The following is a 20,747-nucleotide window of genomic DNA, read 5'->3' on the forward strand; positions in this document are numbered from 1 at the left end:
AAGCTAGGAAACTTGCAAGTTACAGCAAGCAAAACACTGAAAATAGCCTTTAATAAAATAGTCCCGTTAACGCAGAATAGGTGAATAAAAGGCAAAAGAAAATATCTCAGTGAAATGAAGTATTTTATTATACTTTGCATAGTTTGCTCATGGATACACCATATTATAAATAAAAAAAAAAAACTGTAAGACTCATTATCTATAATTCTTGGATCCTCGTAATTTTTGCCAGGAGAAACCGAGACAAATGATCACATTACATATTGGATATTACTTCTTAAAATTGCTGCTTTGATAACAAAGAACAATTTAACACAATAGTAATACAATAACTAATGTGCAAACTGTGTAAAGTCCAGGCAAAAATTCAGGGAGGCTGTAAAAACATCAACTAATAAATATTTAAGACTAAAGAACTGTCACAGTATCAGCTACAAGGACAAACTCCCAACACCCCGTGGCTGTGTTTACATGCAAGACTTTTAATACAAAAAATTATAAACATAATATTTTTTGTTCAAATGAACTTTTTGTACAGAATATCCAAGATGTGTGTCTGAAGGATGCATGCTTACAGGAATGAGCAGGACGAGGAGGGTCCAGTGACTCAAATGCTCCATTTCTATTGCACATGTTGTTATTCTACATTTACATGTCATCAGTGACACACATGCTAATAAAACATAATCTCACAGCTCCATTAACACGTTTTAATTCACGTGTGAACTTATCAGCAGCTATGAGGAGCCGATTTGATGCGAGTCGGCTTCTGATGTGAACAAGAGCTTCAGTAACATCATAAAAAAATAAAACATAAAACGACAAAATGCACCAGACATCAACAAAGAGGGTTTTTTAAACAGCACCCAAGTGATTATTTTTTCTTCAACCAGCCAACACAGTGAGAACTTCATAATCATAATAGCAGCAGAGGAATGATGAAGGTAAACAGAGGTGATCATAATGGGTTAAATACAGTTGAGTCTCATCTTCCACTCGTCACAGTGAACAGGAAAGCTGGGAACACGCGCACGTTCACACACATCACATCACTTTTTTTAAGTTTAAAGGTCAGTATTTTTCCTATTTGAACTTTATTAGTCTGATGTGTCTTCCTGTGAGTGAAACAGAATCATTAAATACATGAAGACACACACATCTAGCACAGACTTGGTAAGATCTACAAGACAGACAAAACTGACTTTTCTACAGAGACTGAGAAATGACAGACAAATTGCAAGATAGACACAACTGAGAAAATATTGTGTAGAACAATGAAAGCAATGATGGCAGCAGGTTTACAGTCTGATTTTTGCATGAACAAATATTATAGGCTCAGTTTTCCCAACAGTGTGAAAATGACTTTTTTCTTTATCTGGTTAAAAACTGTTTATGATCAGATTATATCTGAAGTCTTGATGTAATTCAAAATTATAAAAATAACTTTGTGCAAAAATGTTTAAAAAGGTTTTGGGGTGCATATGCAGTGCCCACTATGATATACTGGTCTAATATTCTGGTTGAATAGGCATAAAAAATTGTCATAAAAGAGAAGAGAAACGTAGAGAAGCGAGCGTCAGTGTTGACATCAAATCGTCCACCAATTTGGATGTGTGATGATCACAGTGATAATGTAGGATCAAGTAAATAAAGCCCCAGTCACACAAGCCAGTGAAATGGCCTGTGATCATTTGGCAACCACTGACTCTGAGGGAAGTGAGTATACCCCAACCAGTTTCTTGAAGTTGATAGTAGTCGCTGGGACGTAGACAAGGAGCTTCTAAATGCCATAGGTACGAGTTCAACCAACTGGTGAGAACCTCTCGGTCATTGCTTTGGTTGCTAGCATGTTGCTGCTGTCCTAGTTTGACTGGAAGTGACAGAGTTGACTACAAACACTTCCCAGCCACTCTCCAAACTTTAGTGAAACTGCAAAAAGTCCAACACAAGCTAGAAATAAAGACTGTTCACCTTCAAAGTAAAAGTTGCAACTTGTGAAACATGTTTGGCTCCAGTGGTAAGGCACGGCTTCTCCATTTCCACTTTGCGTAACATTTTTACAAATTGTACAAATTTTTACAAATTGTAAAAATGTACTAGTTCTCAGCTAGATGAGTATTTGCAGACAACCACGAAAAACTACAAGCAATGTGCTAGCAACCAAAGCAATTTTGGTCCTGCACCATTTTCACCCAGCGAGAGCCAACCCATTGGGGAACACACATTTCCCATGCAAACACTTGTTGTGTCATCTTCAATATGGTGAACAACTCTTGAGCAATGAATTCATGTCAGAAGCCTCAACACTGAGCTAACCAGTTCCTTATTAGCTTAGTGTATTTATTTAGTTAAGGTAAATTAAACATATCTGCAGGTTAACCTAGTTTTGTCTTTATGCTAACTATGCTAAACAGTTACTTGTTAGCTTAGCTTAGCTTAGCTTAATGTTAAGTTATCAAGCTTCTGCTGGTGGTAGTAGCTTCATATTTAGCATACAACCATAAGAGTGGTATCAAGAGAGAAAATCTTCATCAAATGTTAAATTTGTTTTTTAATCTGAACCCATTTTTGAATCTTATTTTGCTTGGTGTAAGGTGAGAACATTACTTATAAAAGATATTATCTATCACAGCAGCAACCTCTATCCAGAGGTGTGGTCGAAAGACAAGGTGAACTGTAAGAAAAATTTTAAAAATAATAAATAATTGGTGTTGACGATAACATAAACTGGAGATCCATGTGGACAACTTTTTTTTTTCTCCCCACAGTTTACAGTTTGATGTTGACATCTGTTCCTTATCGAGGCCTTGAAGTTTCCACTTAACCTTTCTCTAATTTCCCAGACTTTTGACAGATGCTTTCTAAGCATCCCGCTGTCTGTCTGAGCTCATCTGATGGCCAATATGGCATCATAAGATTTGCCCGTGCGGCAGACCTGAATGTTCTTGAAGCCGGTCTTGTTGAACATGTGTGTGTACTCGGACGGTGGGCGCTCCCTGCCCTTCGTCTGCACCAGCATGTTGAGGGAGAAAAGCTGAGTCATGATGGGCCCTCGTCTGTTCTCAAACAGCATCGCTTCTACCAGCAGGACGCCGCCGCCTGGCAGGAGGACAAACACAGATACTGAAAGCAGTTTTTGTTTCAAATAGAAACAAAAACTGCTATAAGTATAATAGTCAAATGAAAAGAAAATATAGCAACAATGTGTACTGTACTGAGTGAAATAAGTGTTTGATGCCCTCAAAACACATGATTTAGTACTTGGTGGAGTAAACTAGTGTTGGCCAGCAGGTTTGTGAACATCTTACAGTGCAGCAGATAAAATACAGGTCAAATCATTAACAAATGGAAACAATTACTAAAACTGTTATTTATGCTGTGTTCCAGATACCACGGAAGTCGTAACTTGGGAGTGTCGGCAGTAAAGTTGCAAAAGCGAAAAAAAATGGGATTTGTTTTCATTATTACCAAGGTAGAGCTATTCATGTGTCACTAGAAAAACAATGTAATACTTGTTTTTTGTGCTTAAAAACACTGCTGCAGGGCATTCAAAGACAGAGCATGATGAGTGGGCTGAGTTACAAATACACAACAATGGCAGTACAGATGACAAGTTTTGCAGTTTTACTACTGTTTACATCTCAGCCACCATCTATGGCTGTGATTGTGATTACCTCGGGATTGGTGGGGTTGCTCTGACTCTGAGTTGAGGAGACGTTCCAGATGAAAATCGGAAATGTCAACTTCAAACTTGATCGCTCAATAATATACTCATATTATTCTTATTCTTTTGATTAAGCTCATTAGCAATGTGAAATGTAATAACAGTGGCTATTTTCAAGCTGGCCACTAACTCCGGTAAGAAAATGTCTGAACATAACTTGTCCGTTTTTGAAGCTTCTTCTCTATTTTCCCAGACTTGACAGATCTCACATTCAGTGGTTTGTCGCTAAAACAACAAACCCCCACATGTACCTGGTGTACTGACCTGGTGCACACATGTCATAGATCTTCTTCAGCAGCGTCAGGCACTTCTCTTCAGGCCAGTCATGAATGATTCTGGCCAGAACGTACAAGTCCGCAGTGGGGATTTCACCAGTGAAGAAATCTCCTGCACATAGAGGGTGCAGCAGTAATAAAGACGTATTTACCAGTTTATTTGTTACAGTGAAGAAAAAAAATGCTTTTTTCCTAACTAATCTCATAGGGGACCTATTATATCTACTTCCAATGTCATCTTTTTTTTATCATTGGTGTATACAACAGCAGCTATGCATGATTCAGATTTCAAAATAACCAAAACAAGATGTTTAAGCTCCTTTCCTCCTCTTTTTTAACCCAGCTTTTTTCTGATTGGCTGCACCTTGCAAACAGGAGGTTTTGAACATTTTTCTATGCTCTTTCTAGGGAAGTACTTTCTATCTAACATTCACACACATTCATACTCAGACGCAAGCATTGGAGAGCAACCTGGGGTTAGTAGCAGAGGATCATGAACCTACCAACCTTCTGATTAGTAGGTGACTTACAGCCACCCCCATGTATGTTTTTTCTTAAACATTTAAGGTGTTTTAAATCATCCATAGCAGACTTACCGGACTGAAATACAATAGCATCATTCTCCTGAGAGAAATGCTTCTGAGCCGCTTCCACGACCTGCTGGAGATCAAACACTGTGACGGTGGATGAGGGATACGCCTTTGCCATCTCACGGGCCAAAGCACCAGTACAACCTAGCAATCGTTCATAAACAGCGATCAACATTTATCAGAGGGAAACGATACAAGGAAGCCACGTTGGTCCTGTTCGGAACAACAATCCTTCAAAATGTTCATTTTTGGTATACATGAGTTTGAGGTATCTACACCAATCAGGTATAACGTTACGAGCACTGACAGGTGAAGTGAATAACACTGATTATCTCCTCTTCATGGCACCTATTTGGGTGAGATATATCTGGGACCAAGTGGACATTTGTCCTCAAAGTTGATGTGTTAGAAGCAGGAAAAAAAGGTGAGTTTAAGGAGATGAACGAGTCTGACGAGGACCAAATTGTGATAGCTAGACGACTGGGTCAGAGCATCTCCAAAACTGCAGCTCTTGTGGGGTGTTCCCAGTCTGCAGAGGTCGGTATCTGTCAAAAGTGGTCGAACGAAGGAGCAGTGGTGAGCCAGCGACAGGATGATGAGTAACCAAGAGACACTGATGCATGTGGGGGAGTGAAGGCTGGATAATGTGCCCTGCCACAAAGCAAAAATGGTTCAGGGAGCACAACAACGAGACTGAGATGTTAACTTGTCTCCGGTTTCCCCAGAGCTCAATCCAATTGAGCATGTGTGGAATGTACTGGACAAACAGACAAAGGTGGACATAATGTTATGTCTGATAGGTGTGTGTATATCTATTTGCCTTCTTGGGAAGGATAACAGGCCCTCTCAGATGTCAGAGCATCCCTGACAGCCTCTTACCTCCAAGATCTACTACGTTCTGGAAGCCGGAGAGATTGAACGCTGTCACAACGTCATGTCCATCCAGAACCCATGACGAGTTCATCAGACCCATGAATTTCAGCATGTCCTCTTCTGATCTGTGCGGTACAGTTTAGGTTCATATACTGAATCCTAACAAGCTCAAAGCCACACTTGAAGCAGCGGGATCAACACCAACCTGTAAATGGCTTGGAAGACCTCCTCTGCTGGAAGGCCGAATGTCTTTTCATTCTGATTCTTCCCCTCCCTGCATGATGACAGAGGATAAGGAACAATTCTTTGTGCTCATGAAAACAACACAAAGTGAAAGAGAATGGTTGCTTTACGTCTGCAAACATTTCTAAAAGCCCTGTTAAATCAGCTCATTTTGTGTGGTATTTTAGCCTGATGTGGTCCCATGTGAATACACAGACCTGACAGCATCCACCAAGTTGCTCCACAGTGGGTAGATGGTTTGGGATTGGTAGACGATCATGTCATGGAGAGATTTGGCGCTGCCTTTGGCCAGATAAAGATTTGCCACGTCGGTGCTGCTGTACAAAGCTGTTTTAATAGAAGAGAAAGAGCAATAAATTAAAATGAAAGCCTTAGAAGAGCAGCTAAATGTAACTGTTACACAATTATATACAATTTAATTATACCTTTTTTTATTATAATATTATTATGATTATAAATCAACCCTGATGTAGCTTAAATTTGACATGTTGGCTTTTTGGAATGATCACACTGGAGATCATTTTCATGCCCAGGGAGAAACCATCATATTTTTGTAGTTTCCTTCTCTCTGTACATCAAAAACTACTTTTGGTCACCACAGCGGGTAGCTCTGCAGATTTCCACCCCTTGTGCCCTTACTGACACAACCCCGAGGGGTTTGCATCTCTGCCCAGAAACAAAGCAGGGATCTTTTTCTTGCTACACAATACCCGCCTCCTCCTATTCCTCACCTGTTCCATCTGTCTTCTCAACCTCCAGGATCTCAATGCCCACCAATGCGTCCAGCAGCCTCTCCATCCCATCCAAGCTGGTGCCCAGCTCCTGAGCAACATGCTGGGCACTCAAAGGCTCCTGGGACCTGAGCAGCAGGTCAAATACTCCCAGCTCACAGGCTGAAAATATCACCTGCGGAAAGACTGTCAAGTTAACAACTTTGCACTGGTAGGCAGACTTTTAGTTAAAAAACTATGACTATAGGCAGATCCACCACCTCAGTCCAGTTTGTAATATTTCAACAGTTCCTGCATATAGTGGAGAAAATCTGAATCTACACACATTAAACCAGACTGACACTTCCCGAAGATAAACCCTGAAATGTTTACCTTGGACACTCTGAAGCCGTTAAAATACTCCAGAAGTTTGAACGGGTAATCCAGCTCACTCTGGGACATATGCTCTGCCATTACTGCGCTCCTGGTGGGGAAACATACCGACACAACGCCATCAGAGCCGGAGGAAAAACTCGCGCTTAACGTGGACAAACACTCTCCACGGGATCACCACTTACCGTCCGGAAAGCAGCCAGAAGAATCCGAGTCTGGTGAAGGCGGATGATTTTTATGATGATGGTTTTAGAGGGTGTAAGTGCAGCACGGTTAGTTTGGGTTTTAGATAAAACAGCCAAAATGTCGGCGGTGTGTGATGGAGCTGCAGCTGGGAAATGGTCGGCAGAGAATCAGCTAAGATGCATCCGTGATCCGTGATCTTGCTGAAAGCAATGGGAGAAACCCGCTTTGGCTTTACACAACGGCGACAGTGCATGAGCCACAACAGCCAACATCAAACTCACACTCACTCACACACGTTGTGATGAAGTTCCCGAATCAATCAGCGGCGGAGGGAGGCGCAGCTGAGTTGTTGATGTCAGAGATTTACGCTCCACGTGAATGAATAAATGCAGCTCTGAAATATGGATTAATGTTTATTATTGGTATTACATGTACCTAAAATGTTCCAGTGTCTCTGGATATGACAGCGAACCCGGGAGAAATTAATTAGCAAGCACAAATAATATTTACTCATTCTTTGTGGCTATGAAGGACAAGGGGGGTTGGGGGGGGAGCAAAGTGTTACCTTGTTACAACCAGCTGTCACAAAAACACACTTGTTCCGATTTCTTGACTTGAACCTATGAACAGTGTTGGGACTAACGCGTTATTAAGTAACGCGTTACAGTAACTACGTTATTATTGTGGTAACGAGCACGGTAACTAGTTATTATGCCAAAATCAGGAACGCGTTACTCGTTACTGGGATTTAGATGGGCTCGTTATTCGTTACTTCGTGTGGAGGCATCGCGGAGCTTCCACAGATTCAATAACATTAGCAAGTGGTGGAGGCAGCAGGTGGATGAAGGAAAAGGGAGGCAGGAGGAGAGACCCGAAGCGGCCGCTGGTCCGAGAGTGTCAGGTGAACTGAACTTCAGGTAAGAAGTTATGACCTGCAGTCTATCTGGGTCAGATATGAACCAAGTTTAGGTGGAGTTTATTTTCGTTATGCTGACTTTTTCGTACTGCGTGCTAGCTAGCATGACGGAGTTTCTATACAGCTGGGTGGTGCTATGATGTTAATGATGTTGAACTTTATTTTGTTCATACGGTTAATTATTAGAGTTGCCAACCGTCCCGTAAAAAACAGAATCGTCTCGTATTTAGAGAAAATATCACGCGTTTCGTGTTGAGGTGAAAAGGAACAGTTTGTCCCGGATTTCAGCTACAATGAAAAAGACACAAAGCTGGAGTTATTCTGTGTCTTTGCTGCACAGCTGCCTCTTCTTCTCTCATCCTCTCCTCTCCTGTTTCTACTTCAATCATGAAACTGATCAATGATCAGCTGATCGGCTTTTCTCTCTTGTTTATTTATCGCCCACTTTGCGCCAGAAAGAGGAAACCACCGGGTGTCGCGCTAAACAACAGCAGCACGTTTAAGCTTGATCAGCTGTTGTTGGAATTTATTTAATATTAATTTCTAGTACAGCTGATGTTTGCTGGAGCCACAGCTGTAAAGCTGCTGGTCATGATATCGGTTTGGATATGTGATGAGAGGGAAACATGCAGATGAAACCAGGAGATGTCCTTACTGGATCATCAGAGCTGTGATGGAGAAACAGGTTTACCTTTTAGGTGACATGAATGAGTTGAAGGGAAGTTATGAACTGTTTCTGAGAGACAAATAACACCAGGATCCTTTTCTAAGTAGCTGACAGCTGGTAACTGTGCAGGGGCGGGTCTAGCAAAGTGTTGCCAGGGGGGCAGGTAGGGCATTAACAGGGAGAGGGGGGCACAAAGAAATACTTTCTTATTCTCATTTCAAATGTCTAGCTTTTAATAAATAATTATCTGAGTCTTGCAACAAACGATTGATAGATTGATACATATATACCATCAGAACAGTGTACATCACTGTCACAACAGCGTTTGTTTTCATTCAAAGCCTTTATGATATTTGCTATAATGGCGGCCGGTCTTTAGTCAAAACGCCCGGGCTGATTTTGTGTCCCAGTCCAGCTCTGTAAGCAGCTCATCTGCAGCCTGTTACCTACATCTTCCTATTCAGAAGGCAGAATTTCTGAGTTCTGAGTACAATCAAAGCACCACGACTGCAGTTTTTGTGTTGGATGTAAAAAGCGCACATGACGCTGTGACGTAGGCTAGAATCATGGCGGCGGTCAACGGCGGTCCAGGCGTGGGATTTCTCTCGTGGAAATATGCACATTATTTTTTCCTTTGGTAGGTGGCACAGTGCACTGTGGCAAGTAAGAAAGCTAGAAGACTGGCACGCTGGCTGGGTATCCAGTTAGCAACACATTAACAAGAGAAGTCTGAGTAAAACCAAAGTTACTTTCCCTAGTAACTAGTTACTTTGAAAGTAACGAGTAACTTGAAGTAACTGAGTTAGTTACATTACTAGTTACTTCCATCAAAAGTAACTAGTAATGTAACTAAGTTACTAATTTAAAGTAACTTACCCAACACTGCCTATGAAAACTCACTAATTGTCAAGATGTCAAAATCTTTGACCTGTAAATTTGCAATTTTGTACATTTATATACAACATAATACAACGTCATACAATATAAACAATTTTAATATTACATATTCTATATTACCACTGTGACAGTTCTTACTACACCCACACATAAGCTACATAAGCACTTGTTTACTTTATTATTTTCTGTGCTCAGAGTTAAGTCTATTCTTTATTTTAGTTATTTGTTTATTTAATGTGAAGGGAACCTGCAAAGTAAGAATTTAATTGCTCTGCGTATCCACTTGTGTTTTGTGGTGTGTATGACAATAAACTTTCAGTTTGACAGGTTTTTGGTAAAAACAAGGTGATTCCAAAAGAGCTATCAGCTGTAACCTTGGCATGTCTCAGCATGATGTGCAATGTGTCCTTAAGAAATAAATGAAAATAAAGAAGTGGAGGAGAAAAGACGTGGCAGACCTAAAAATGATCTTTAACAAACGGACAGTATCTTAAAGTCTGTAAGAAACTGGAAAAATCATGATAAGTGCATCTGGACTATTAGATGATCAATCAGCTGTTTGCTAAAGACAATCAGAAATATTCTCTATGGAGGGGTTAATGTCAGGAAGGCGTTTTTAGAGAAAGGAAACAGGAAGAAAAGGCTGAAGTAGAGGAAATTACACAAGAAGTGGAGTAAAAATCACTAAAAACACTCATTCATGGATTGGCCTCCCCAGAGCCTGGACCTCAACATTATTGAAGCAGTGTGGGATCAGCTTGATAGAGATCAGAACGATATGCATCCAACATCCAAAGAAGAGCTTTGAAAGTCCTTCAAAAAGCCTGGAGAATTATTCCTGACCATTCCTATTCCTACTTAATGAAATCACAAGAAAGCTTGTCTAAGAGATTTCAGCTTCTGTTGAAGAAAAAAGGTCCTCATGCAAAACACCGACTTTCAAAGCTCATTAGAACTGTACAAACTGTTTTTCCTCCGATACAGGATCCAAAGGATGTTTCAAAACTTTTGCTCAGTACTGCAAATGTTTGCATACACAAGTCTATTAATCCAGTATGTTTATATATGCGTAGATTTCCAGTATGTGCAGAGGGTGCAGCAATGGGAGGCCGAATTTCAGTCTTTGCAAAGATTTGCATGTTATAAATGTTGATGCTAATGTACCAGCGAGCTACGGTATCCAAATATTAGTGTTGTTAACCCAAGTCATGTTTCAGTTTTATGCAAACACATTTTAACTACTTAGGATATCTTATGTATGGGTTGTCTTACGCAAGCAAATCAAACCTGTCCTGATGAGGCTGAGTGATTCATTCAAATCCTATGAAGTAAAAAATATTCTGTTATTTGCTCATTATTAACGTCACCCTAAGTATTTCCTACAACATATAGATTTTTAAAAATTATTGCAGTATCGAACAGTAATTTTAATTCCTAGTTAAACACAAAGGTTTTTACTCTTAAACTAGAGGCAGCTTCACATTTTGTCAAACTCTTAGCACATTTTTTTCTTCTTCTTAGTTACATTACAGAACTTCTAATTACTGCATGTGTGTGCCACCCAGCATGACTGTTCCCCCACCATCGCTGTCTGAAGAAAGCAAACAGGACTGATGGAAAGACAGTGATAAAACACGGGAAAACTGTGTTCCTGCTAGCGATCCAATCACGCATCTCAAATAAATTCCAGACATCTTCAATTATTAACCAAATTGATTTATTATGCATGAACAAATCCCTTCCTGCTTCTGTCACGCAGACACGCACACACACACGCCCAACATTTAAATACATGATGTGGTGGGAATTCAGCATAGCTCACTTTGTTGTTGCACATGCTTTAATAAAATGATAGATATATTTACAGGATAAGCAACGGCTCTGAAAAAATTTTTCTGCAATAACAGCTCCCGGTCCCACCCTGCAGCACACTGCAACGCTCCTTGTATTTTATTTTCCCCCCCGTTTGGAAATTCATCCACATTTAAAAAGAAGTTTAGAACGCAAAGAAGGAAATACAAAAAAACAAACCAAAAAACAAACAATGGAGGGGGGGTTTGGCCAATACGACATAGCATTATACGTATATGGAGTTCATCAACTACATAAATATGGCAGTAACACTGAGTAATTCATACGGACTATTTACAAAGTTTGTGAAGTGGGGAAATATTACAGTCTGTGCATGGACGACTGATAGAACATATGCCTTCTTAAAAGTCTGGGGGACCGAGTCTAGGAAAAGCCTACACCTCCATCCTTCTGCTTGCCTCCTCTGTTAGACCGGTCAGGACTGACACAACAAACAAAATAAGGCACAATTAATACTTGGACCATTTTCAGGGGAATCTACAGACTTGCAGCTGGCTTGTGAGGCATGTAAACAATTGAGTCGATTGATTAGGACTGCCCTGTCATCTTCCCTTTGTATTCCCGATCACTGATTCAGTCCGTCTGATGTGATTCAAAACAAGTTTCATATGGCGAGGACCTCTGACCCCTCCACCCCCTCCCATCCAAAATAAAAAGGAAACAAAAAAAAGAGAAAAAACAAAACAAAAATTTGCCCTCCCTCTATGCTACTCAACAATTACAATCACATGGTGACAAACAAAGAAAACTAGTAGTGCATACACTACAAACAACAGGAAAATGCGACGCCCTGCCAATTGCCTTTGGTTAGGCCACAGCACTGCCCTCTGAACAAGGGGAGACAATGACTTAAACACAAAAAACAAAAGAAAAAAAAATAAATCAAATGTTTGATTGATAAGCTGTCCGAAGCTGAAGCAGTTTCAGTTGCAATGTGACTAAACCAAAGATAAAAAGAGAGAGAAATCCGCTTCCCCATCCCAGTCCACTGATCATCTCAGACCAATGTGTTTCTCTGACTACCTCGGACCAGCCTCCACCCATGCCCTGCGGCGACCATGACGACCACACTTTACCCCTCCCCCAGACAAATGATTAAAATATTTTAGGGTTTTTGTTTCAGATACATCTAATGTCACGAGGCCTGTCGCCGCCCCCAGACGTGTTTGCTGTCAATAAAAAAAAAGCTCCTCGAAGGTTTTTGCGGTCAATCGCTTTCTGTTGGTGGTGATCTCTGTGGGATGGAGAGAAGAAGGAGGTCTGGGTGTTTACACTTGAATTCTGCCCTTCCAGAGCAGCCATGTCACCGGGCAGAATCAGGAGTGAAGATTTTGCCCAGTGGGGCAGGAGAAGGGAGTGGCAGGTAGGCCAATAGGGCAGGAGGAAATGGAGGAAGTGGTCTAGGGGGGCCTGGGGGGGCCCTGTCACAGCTGTTTGGGGCTCCTGGCTTTGGTCGGAGTGATGGAACCTCTCAGTCGTGTTTCAGGTGGTCCTTGATGTCCTCCTCGTCTGTGTACTCTGACGGCTCGTCGCCCGGCTTCAGTAACCTTCCGACGTAGTCATATTTTTCTGGAAGAAAGTGCAGAACAGGTTTAAAGCTCAAACAAAGGGCTGAGTGATCAATAAAATCACCTGACAGACGGCTAACCTACAAGTAACCGGACAATGGAAGAATTGTTTGGCTGGGTTTCCAAGTAAATTGTCAGACAGCTGGTGAATCCGACTTCTCAAATATGACGTCAGGGTACATTCAATTGTCTTACGTGGTCAATACATTTTGGAGATAAGGGATTGCATGTCTGATAAAGATTTGGCTTTGATTTGCTTTGCTAATTTTCTCTGGATTTATAAATGACTGTAGGGCAGAAACAGAAATCTGGACCTGCATGTCTGCTGGCTGCCCTAAAAGCCACACACACAAAAAGTGACCGTTGAACCCCCGAGGCTGAATCAGCAGACTGGTTTTGGCTGGTAAAAGCAAGACATCTGACCCATGTGTGAGACAATCAGCAACAGTCCAAAAATCAAAGATGCTCAGTTTTTAGGCTTAGTTTGGGAAGGCTTAAGTGTTTGAGGCTGGAACCAAAATTATTTGTTTTATGTCAGTAAATTAATCAACTCGTGATTTAAGCTCCCAAACCTCTCTCTCAATACTTAAGCAAATACATTTGCCCTCAATGTCAAGATACAACTTTGGGCTGGAACAGTGCTGAGCGTAAATGACATGCTGTCATCCTCTTATAAGAGTCAATCAACTGCAGTTTGGGATTCACCAACTCAGCCAAAGCTGCTCAGTCCTGCTTTAAAGTGTTATTTAAGCAAGCAGAAGCCCGGCAGTACTTCAGACGAGTTCCAGTCCAAAATTAGACACTAATACAGTAGATCTGAGGTAAATCACACGAGGAAAGTTTTAAAATGACAGACTGTAATAGGATCCAACACTGTGCTGCATGTACAGCGAGCACAGAATAATCCTTGGATTATGACGTGTCAGAAAATGAAGGCCTTTGTTTCCTTCCAGTTTCAGTGCTTCCTGTTGGTAACTGCTCTGCTGCAGATGTGGTGGCGGGAGATATTTTCAGGGTTTTTTATGTTTTTGTTTTTTTGCATGTCTCTTTCAAGTTCACTCCAAAGTTTCTTTCAACTCCAGACAACCAACAAACATTCAGAGCTGAAATGACTGAAATGACTTCAAGTCTATGGATAATCAATGAATAACAATAGTATAAATAATTTTGTAGCTTCAAATCCTTCAACACCTCCCTTTCTTAAAAAAAGATTTTAATTAACTGCAGGTTTTTAACTACAGACTGCAAATAGTCCATAGTGAAAATAACTGCTGATATAATTTGACAGTGTACTACTTCTGATCTTTATATCACACACAGTAATTTGTCTGTTTCCAGAGTAAATAAGACACTTTATGGCAGCACCGTAGGTGTATGGCAAAAAGCAAAAAAACCGCCCATATGGCATAAACAGTAGGTCACTTCATTAGCAGATTAATGAGTTATGAAAAGAGCTCTTAGCTACAGCTGCTTCTTCATATTTTCTACAAGAAGGGGCAAACTGAAGCTGCTGACCCATTTGGTCCACTGATGGTTTTTCCACCACTGACTCACCTTTAAAAGCCTAATAAGTCACTAACGAGTATTTAGTGAGGGTCTACTTACATAATGACTGCAAGTAGTGTTTTTTTTCCCCAAAATGACAGGCATGAGGGTCCAGTCGAGGAAAAACAAACAAAGCAAAAAAAACCTTGCTTTTTTTGGACAGTGAAGTAAACTTGAAATCAATACAAACAGAAGATTAAAACTCAGTCAGTGCTGTCTAGCTATTTGGATCCTCACTTAATGTGATGGGTGCTGTTGTGAAATCTGAGCTAAATCAATACGAGTGTATTTTCTCTTCATAAGCGTACCCATAAATTGCATCTCCCACTCTCTAACACTCTCCATCTGTACAGCACTGAGATCTGACAAGTCGTCGTACTCGTCCCTCAGGATGTCTTTCTCCAGGCAGAAGGTGGCCAGGCCTCTCGAAGCATCCCGGCCAGCGAAAATGCCGTAAGGACCATCTGAGAAACAAACAACAGCAAGAATGAGTAAGAGTTAAAGTACTTTCATATCTCCTTTAACTAATCAAATAACCAACAAAGTGTTTGAGCTCCACTGTGTGTGCAGCGCAAAAGCATCACATGGTTTTACTGAGAATAAGGGAAAGTATACAGATGAAGTTGCAGTAAAGCAACAAGTTAACCTTTTAACTCAGACTTGCATCTTGTGACTATAGCAGCTGCTGCACATTAAACGTTTTCGAGAACAGTAAATACGCATGAACGTGTTCATTAAGCTGCTAAATAAATACATTAAAAATAGTTTGTTTTTAAAATCATCCACATTGTAGATGCTGAATGAGCACTACTGATGTTTTTATTAGAGTCTGGAGATAGATTAGTATGATCACATTGTAATCTGAAACTCAATATCAGCAACCTAAGGAGTACATTTCCTGAGTTGCACAAGAGTTTAACTGGGGCTGCAACACTCTGTCAATTAATCAGTTACTCAAGCAGAAATTTAATCATGTCAACAGGCACTTTTCAAGCAGAAATGCCAAACATTCACCCGTTCACACCACTCAAAAGGAATGAGTCCTTCAAACTCTTCTGATTAGAAAGAAAAAATCATATCATGCAAATCTTCAGAGTTGCAATGAATAGGCAGTTGTTAGAAAAAGAACGAATTTTTTGTCCTGTAGAAATGTCACAGAAATGACAGGTCCCTGTTGTCACCTATGACAATTTGTTACTCTAAACCCGACCTGCAACAAAACTCACCACATTATTAGCACTGAGGGCTTTAGTCAAACAAACATTGTAATCTAATCAGATCACATCCAGTATTTTCCTGCCTTTGTTACAGCCCAGTCTTGTAACATCTGCCAGCAAGATTAATTTTTATAACCCTTTGACTGCCTGCTCAACCATTTGGTTTAGCATATTTTTAGAGACTATATATAATGAACTGGAGTACTTAGCTTAACTCAACCTTATTGAGCCATCTCTACCACTTGGTTGAGTTATGTTATCCTAAAAAAAAAAAAAAAAAAAAAAAAACACTAGATGGCACTGTGTCAGGATATGGCAGGCCTCATCTGCCACCCTCCAACCAGGAAATCAGAAAGCAAAAAAAATCACTCTGGACACATGGACTGTTTTGGCTAAAAATTTTAAAGGTAAGTACATTTTTCTGCAGTATAAACATGTCAGTCTTTACTGAACATGATTATGTCATTTGATACCAGAAAATAGCTGTAATAAATCCATAATATTTTTTTTAAAAACATGCTCAACCAAACGGTTGATTTGTCAATTGATGGTAAGAGTAGCAAAACTTAGCTAATGTTTAGAACTGTTGTTTTAACATATGAAATTGACTATTTACTATTGAATATAAATAATTTAATGATCTATACATGTAAATATGACATGTTTAAATTTTTCCATGACAAATACTGTATGTTACAAAATGTTCTAATGTTTAAAGATTTACTCACTTTCTGTGATTATTTTTTAAAGTACAGTTTTAAATGACACATGGAAATCAAACCAACTATATTTCTACAATTTTTTTTTTTTTTAATGTTTATTAGATGGATTGCAAATCCTTTTATGGAGCAAGACAACGCACCTACCTGGCCCTTGTACCTGAAAATTCTCAGGACTCCGATGGTGAACTGAGTGATGATGACCCAATAGAGGATCCAGATTTTCAACCCAATTTTGCAGATGATGGTGATGAAAGCTGCTTTGATGTTTCCCTGGATGAAGATGCTCCTTCAACAAGTAGATCTAATAAACTTTCGCGTAAAATGAGCAAAAAAGGGAAACCTATCCTAAAAACAGTTCCCTTGGATGAAGCAGAGGATACATTAGACCCATCTTCCTCTTTAGTCCCAAAAAAAGACACAAGAAGAATCTGGAAGCACGAGGACATTGAAGAATTTCAAATCCCATGCCCATCACTCATCCCTGCATACAATGAGCATATGGGAGGGATAGATCTCTCTGACATGCTGGTACACCTGTACAAGACCCCAGCCAAGTCTACAAGATGGTACCTGCCACTCTTTGGTTACATGCTTGATCTGTCCATTGCAAATTCCTGGCTGGTCTACAAGAGGGAATGTGGACAACTAAACCAGAAACCAATCACACTCAAAAGATTCCACCTGGCAGTTGCGCATAGCTTGAAACAAGTCAACAAGCCAGCATCCAAAGTTGGCCGACCATCATCCAGCTCTCCACCACCACCAAAGAAACGATACACCCCAAGACCCTCACAACCACAGCCAGATGTGCGATATGACTGCTTTGGGCATTGGCCACTTCACTGTGACAAGCGAGGCCGATGCAATTACTGTCCAAAGGGCGTCTCAAGATGGAAATGCCAAAAATGCAATGTTTTCTTGTGCTTGAATGCCAGTCAGGAATGCTTTGCAGTGTACCACCAGAAGATCTAATCATCAAGGGGTATTGGTGAAGTTGCATGAACGGCAAAAGAAAAGAGCCAGAACTGTTTCAGTGTGTTCTGAAATTTTTCAGTGCAAAATGGCAATGGTATATAATATACCACCAGAATTTTCTGGAAAATAAAATAAAAAATGTTAGTGCTGTTCCAACACTACAGTGAAAAGTTTATGTTAACAACAGGTCAAAAGTGAATTTGTATGTTTATGAATTTTCGGTAATTGCATATCAAGTTTTTGATCAAATTTACAATATTTTTGTGTTTTATACATTTTGTGGTTTGTTATTATAACGCCCACTGTTGAAATGGAATCCAACAATGTTTGATGTTTTACTACCACAATAAAGTGGGTCAAACACAAAATTGGGTAGTTATTGTTTTGCAAAATGAGTATAACCTTTACTTTTTTCTACTAGTTATGTCTGTAGAACTTTATGTAGTTGTACCATAGAGAGACATCTCAACCGTTTGGTAGAGGGTAATATTTAAAAAACTATAAGGTGTGTATAAATTTTTTTTTTTTGATTGTGATCATTATTGACCTAAAGGAATAGAAAATATGAACAAATAATTTTTTCATTGTATTTTTCTTGGTGAGGCAGTCAAAGGGATAAAGACATGTGTTACACTAAGGGACTTCTGCTTCTGATATCTGAGTTTATTATCACTCGAAAGGGACCAGTGATATACAGTCTCATGAAACTCCTGAAGTTTTTCTCCACGTTTTGAATCCTTCATCATCTTCCAAGAGGACAATCATCTGACTTGCATGTGAAAACTCTGCAGGCTCATATAACGGTGCAACCCAACACAGATCAATCCTCACTCTGGCACCGCTTAAGAGTTTATGAAGCAGAGCTAATCAGCTCAAAGATAAGGAGTACTCTTTACCTTTCACAACCAACCACGAGAATTAGAGATAAAACTCCAGCTTGCACTTCACACGAAACGTCAGTGTGCAACATAGACATTTACTAAATTTCAATCATGCTGTTTTTTTCATGTTGACTTGATGTGTAACAAAAAAGAAACGCTCACTGAACCACATTAGTGCCTGAATGACAGAGCAACAGCTGTGAGTGACAGCTACAACTGCAGGGATACAAGTGACTTAATATAATTTCTGATTAAAGGGTGGATCTATTTAATGCCACAATGAATGACAAATGCATCAGATCTGACAAGGAAGGTGGTGATGGAACAGCAGAAAACACCACCATTACCAAGTTGCACATCTTTATTAATTTTAATTTAGTATCGATTATGCCTTGTTTTACTTTTCTATCAACTGTTTCTCCAGCATTAAATCCAGTGTGACTAATATACACTACAGTTTATGTCACGGTCCTGCCAGCTCCACTGAGCCTCTGGTAGTGTGTCATAACTTGGTGAGGTGGACAGATTCAGGGCCTGCTTGGCTCGGTCCTCTCAGTGTGAAGTAGCAGACTGACACATGAGACTGCTGTTTGAATAATTATAGTTTATTGCAGAGTTGACGGCTGACTCAGCCTAGCCAGAGAAAATGCAGAGTAGCACGTTAGATGGCTGTGGGCCCGTCACATTCGTTTTGTCTAAGTGAAAGACGTGTCATATCTTCTTTTCGTGTTTTGCCATTCTCTTCCCTATAACTCCATTTAACTTCACACAGTGGCGCCCAAACTTGCTTTTCCCAATCGCAAATAAACATACAGTACGAGTACAGTAGTGCTGAGGTCATTTGAGGTGAAAATATTCATGCAAACTGTCCAGAATTGATGCATTGTGAGTCCCATCACTGTAAACAAGCGACGGGTCCAGTCCAGACACTCGCACATTGTGCACGTCGACAAGCTAACAGGCTAGCGTTAGCAGACTAGCATGCTAAAACGTAATAATCATCTCCCGGCTGCATAATTTAACCAGAAAGTGTCACAGGTTTACGGTACATTAATATATATATAAGGTTCAAACGTCTGCAACTTTAGTTGCAGTCACAACCCCAAAGGAAAAGTCGTGCTAGCGGCTAGCTAACAGCTAGCACTCCATTCAAAAACATAGACAAAGCCGAAGAGCTAGGCTAACCCCGACGGTTTGCGCCCAAATTTTGGTTCGGGACAACTCACCCCAAGCAGGGACACCTCAGCTTACTCACCCAATCGTAAAGATTGTCGTTTTCCCACTGCTCACTCACCTTTACCGTAAAACTTTTTTCCGCTGGTCACGTCGAAAACTTTCATGTTGACGGCCATCAGGATGCGGGGGTTCTGGATACCGTCGTACTCCCGCAGCTGCTCCAGAGTGAAGTCCCGTCTCCTCATCTTGGGAAGCGCCGAGGCCTCGTCGCCCTGGGCCGCGTATGAGTATAGCCGTTTGCCCCACCGTCGGTAGACCACCAGACAGACCACCGCTACTAGAACTAAAATACTGATATTCAGCAACATCCCTCCGAGGCCAAGCCCGTCCGACTCCTCCGCTGCCCCCTGCCCACCGCTTGTGTCAACTGGTCCGCTCGAACTGTCTCCATCGTCCGCCATACTGCACGGTTAGCGCCTACCCGCCCCTGGCCAATGCCGCGTTCACGTCCTGTCGGGAACCACTAGTTGAGCGAGGGTTCAGCGTTGCTGCTGCTACGGCTAGGCAAAAATGAAAGCGACTGCTCCACAGGAGCCCCAAGATCTTCAGTCTCCTTGTGTCAGCGGATTCGCCTTACACTGATAGAAAATATGTTTGAAAATAGTACAAAATTATCTATATGTATGTGTGTATAACAAAAAAAAGACAAAAACAACCATATATATATATATATATATATATATACACACACACACAAATTATAAGGCAACAGCAGAGCTTGTACAATTTTCATGAGCTTTAAACAGTACCTTTGCACAATGATTGAAACCAGCCCACTGAATGAACAATGGGCTGTGAGGTCAGTTCTCTCTTAGGCAGCTTTCTTGTCATTTCTTTAAGTAGTCTTCAGGAATAGTTCTCCTGGCTTCTTGAAGAACATTCAAAGCTCATATTTAAATGCTGTATGTCAATAAGCTAGAGATCCAGACTGTGGGGAGGCCTATCCATGACTGTTAGCAGTCGAAACTGCATGGGAAATGATTTCTGACAATAATTCCTCAATATTGGACTTTCTGACGTTAAGTCACAGGGTGTCTTTGGATTCCTTTGGAGCTGTTCTGTTTTTGCTTTTTCCTGAACCCATGCACACACTTTTCAGTATGAATTGCTTCTTTAGGCTGTTAAAAGGTGCGAGCTGTGATTTGACAACAAAAACTAGCTTATCAGGATAGACGACTTGGCAGTGGAGAAAAAAAAAAAAAAAGAAAAAAAAAAAAAAAAGCACAAACCCAATAGAGGTAGGGGAGTCGGAGAGAA

At 40.6% G+C, this 20,747-nt stretch overlaps 2 protein-coding genes and 1 long non-coding RNA gene across 4 annotated transcripts in view; 1 reads left to right on the plus strand and 2 right to left on the minus strand.

The window, feature by feature from the left end:
* Positions 1 to 106: 106 nt before the first annotated feature.
* asmt2 (acetylserotonin O-methyltransferase 2) lies at positions 107 to 7,356 on the minus strand. The gene is made up of 9 exons (XM_084915845.1): positions 6,994 to 7,356; positions 6,809 to 6,899; positions 6,437 to 6,611; positions 5,903 to 6,032; positions 5,668 to 5,736; positions 5,469 to 5,587; positions 4,596 to 4,733; positions 3,989 to 4,111; positions 107 to 3,099 (listed from the first exon to the last, which is right to left on the minus strand). The coding sequence occupies exons 2-9, from the start codon at positions 6,887 to 6,889 to the stop codon at positions 2,888 to 2,890; spliced, it is 1,047 nt and encodes a 348-aa protein (XP_084771971.1). The 5' UTR covers positions 6,890 to 6,899; positions 6,994 to 7,356; the 3' UTR covers positions 107 to 2,887.
* A 174-nt stretch (positions 7,357 to 7,530) lies between these two features.
* LOC146366333 (uncharacterized) overlaps positions 7,531 to 20,747 on the plus strand; it is a 32,191-nt gene continuing 18,974 nt past the window's right edge. The window contains exons 1-3 of one of the 2 annotated variants that reach the window (XR_014798725.1): positions 7,541 to 7,911; positions 14,813 to 14,950; positions 16,501 to 17,983. This is a non-coding gene — a long non-coding RNA (uncharacterized LOC146366333). Of the gene's footprint in view, positions 7,912 to 14,812; positions 14,951 to 16,500; positions 17,984 to 20,747 lie in introns of those variants that run through there. The other variant, XR_014798726.1, reaches the window with a different exon arrangement.
* Positions 11,170 to 19,977, minus strand: pgrmc2 (progesterone receptor membrane component 2). Its single transcript, XM_084915846.1, has 3 exons — positions 19,549 to 19,977; positions 14,768 to 14,923; positions 11,170 to 12,915 (listed from the first exon to the last, which is right to left on the minus strand). The coding sequence occupies exons 1-3, from the start codon at positions 19,889 to 19,891 to the stop codon at positions 12,818 to 12,820; spliced, it is 597 nt and encodes a 198-aa protein (XP_084771972.1). The 5' UTR covers positions 19,892 to 19,977; the 3' UTR covers positions 11,170 to 12,817.

The sequence above is a fragment of the Perissodus microlepis genome, chromosome 19 (genome assembly GCF_051167445.1).
Source record: "Perissodus microlepis isolate ML-2025 ecotype Zambia chromosome 19, ASM5116744v1, whole genome shotgun sequence".
NCBI lineage: Eukaryota > Metazoa > Chordata > Actinopteri > Cichliformes > Cichlidae > Perissodus > Perissodus microlepis.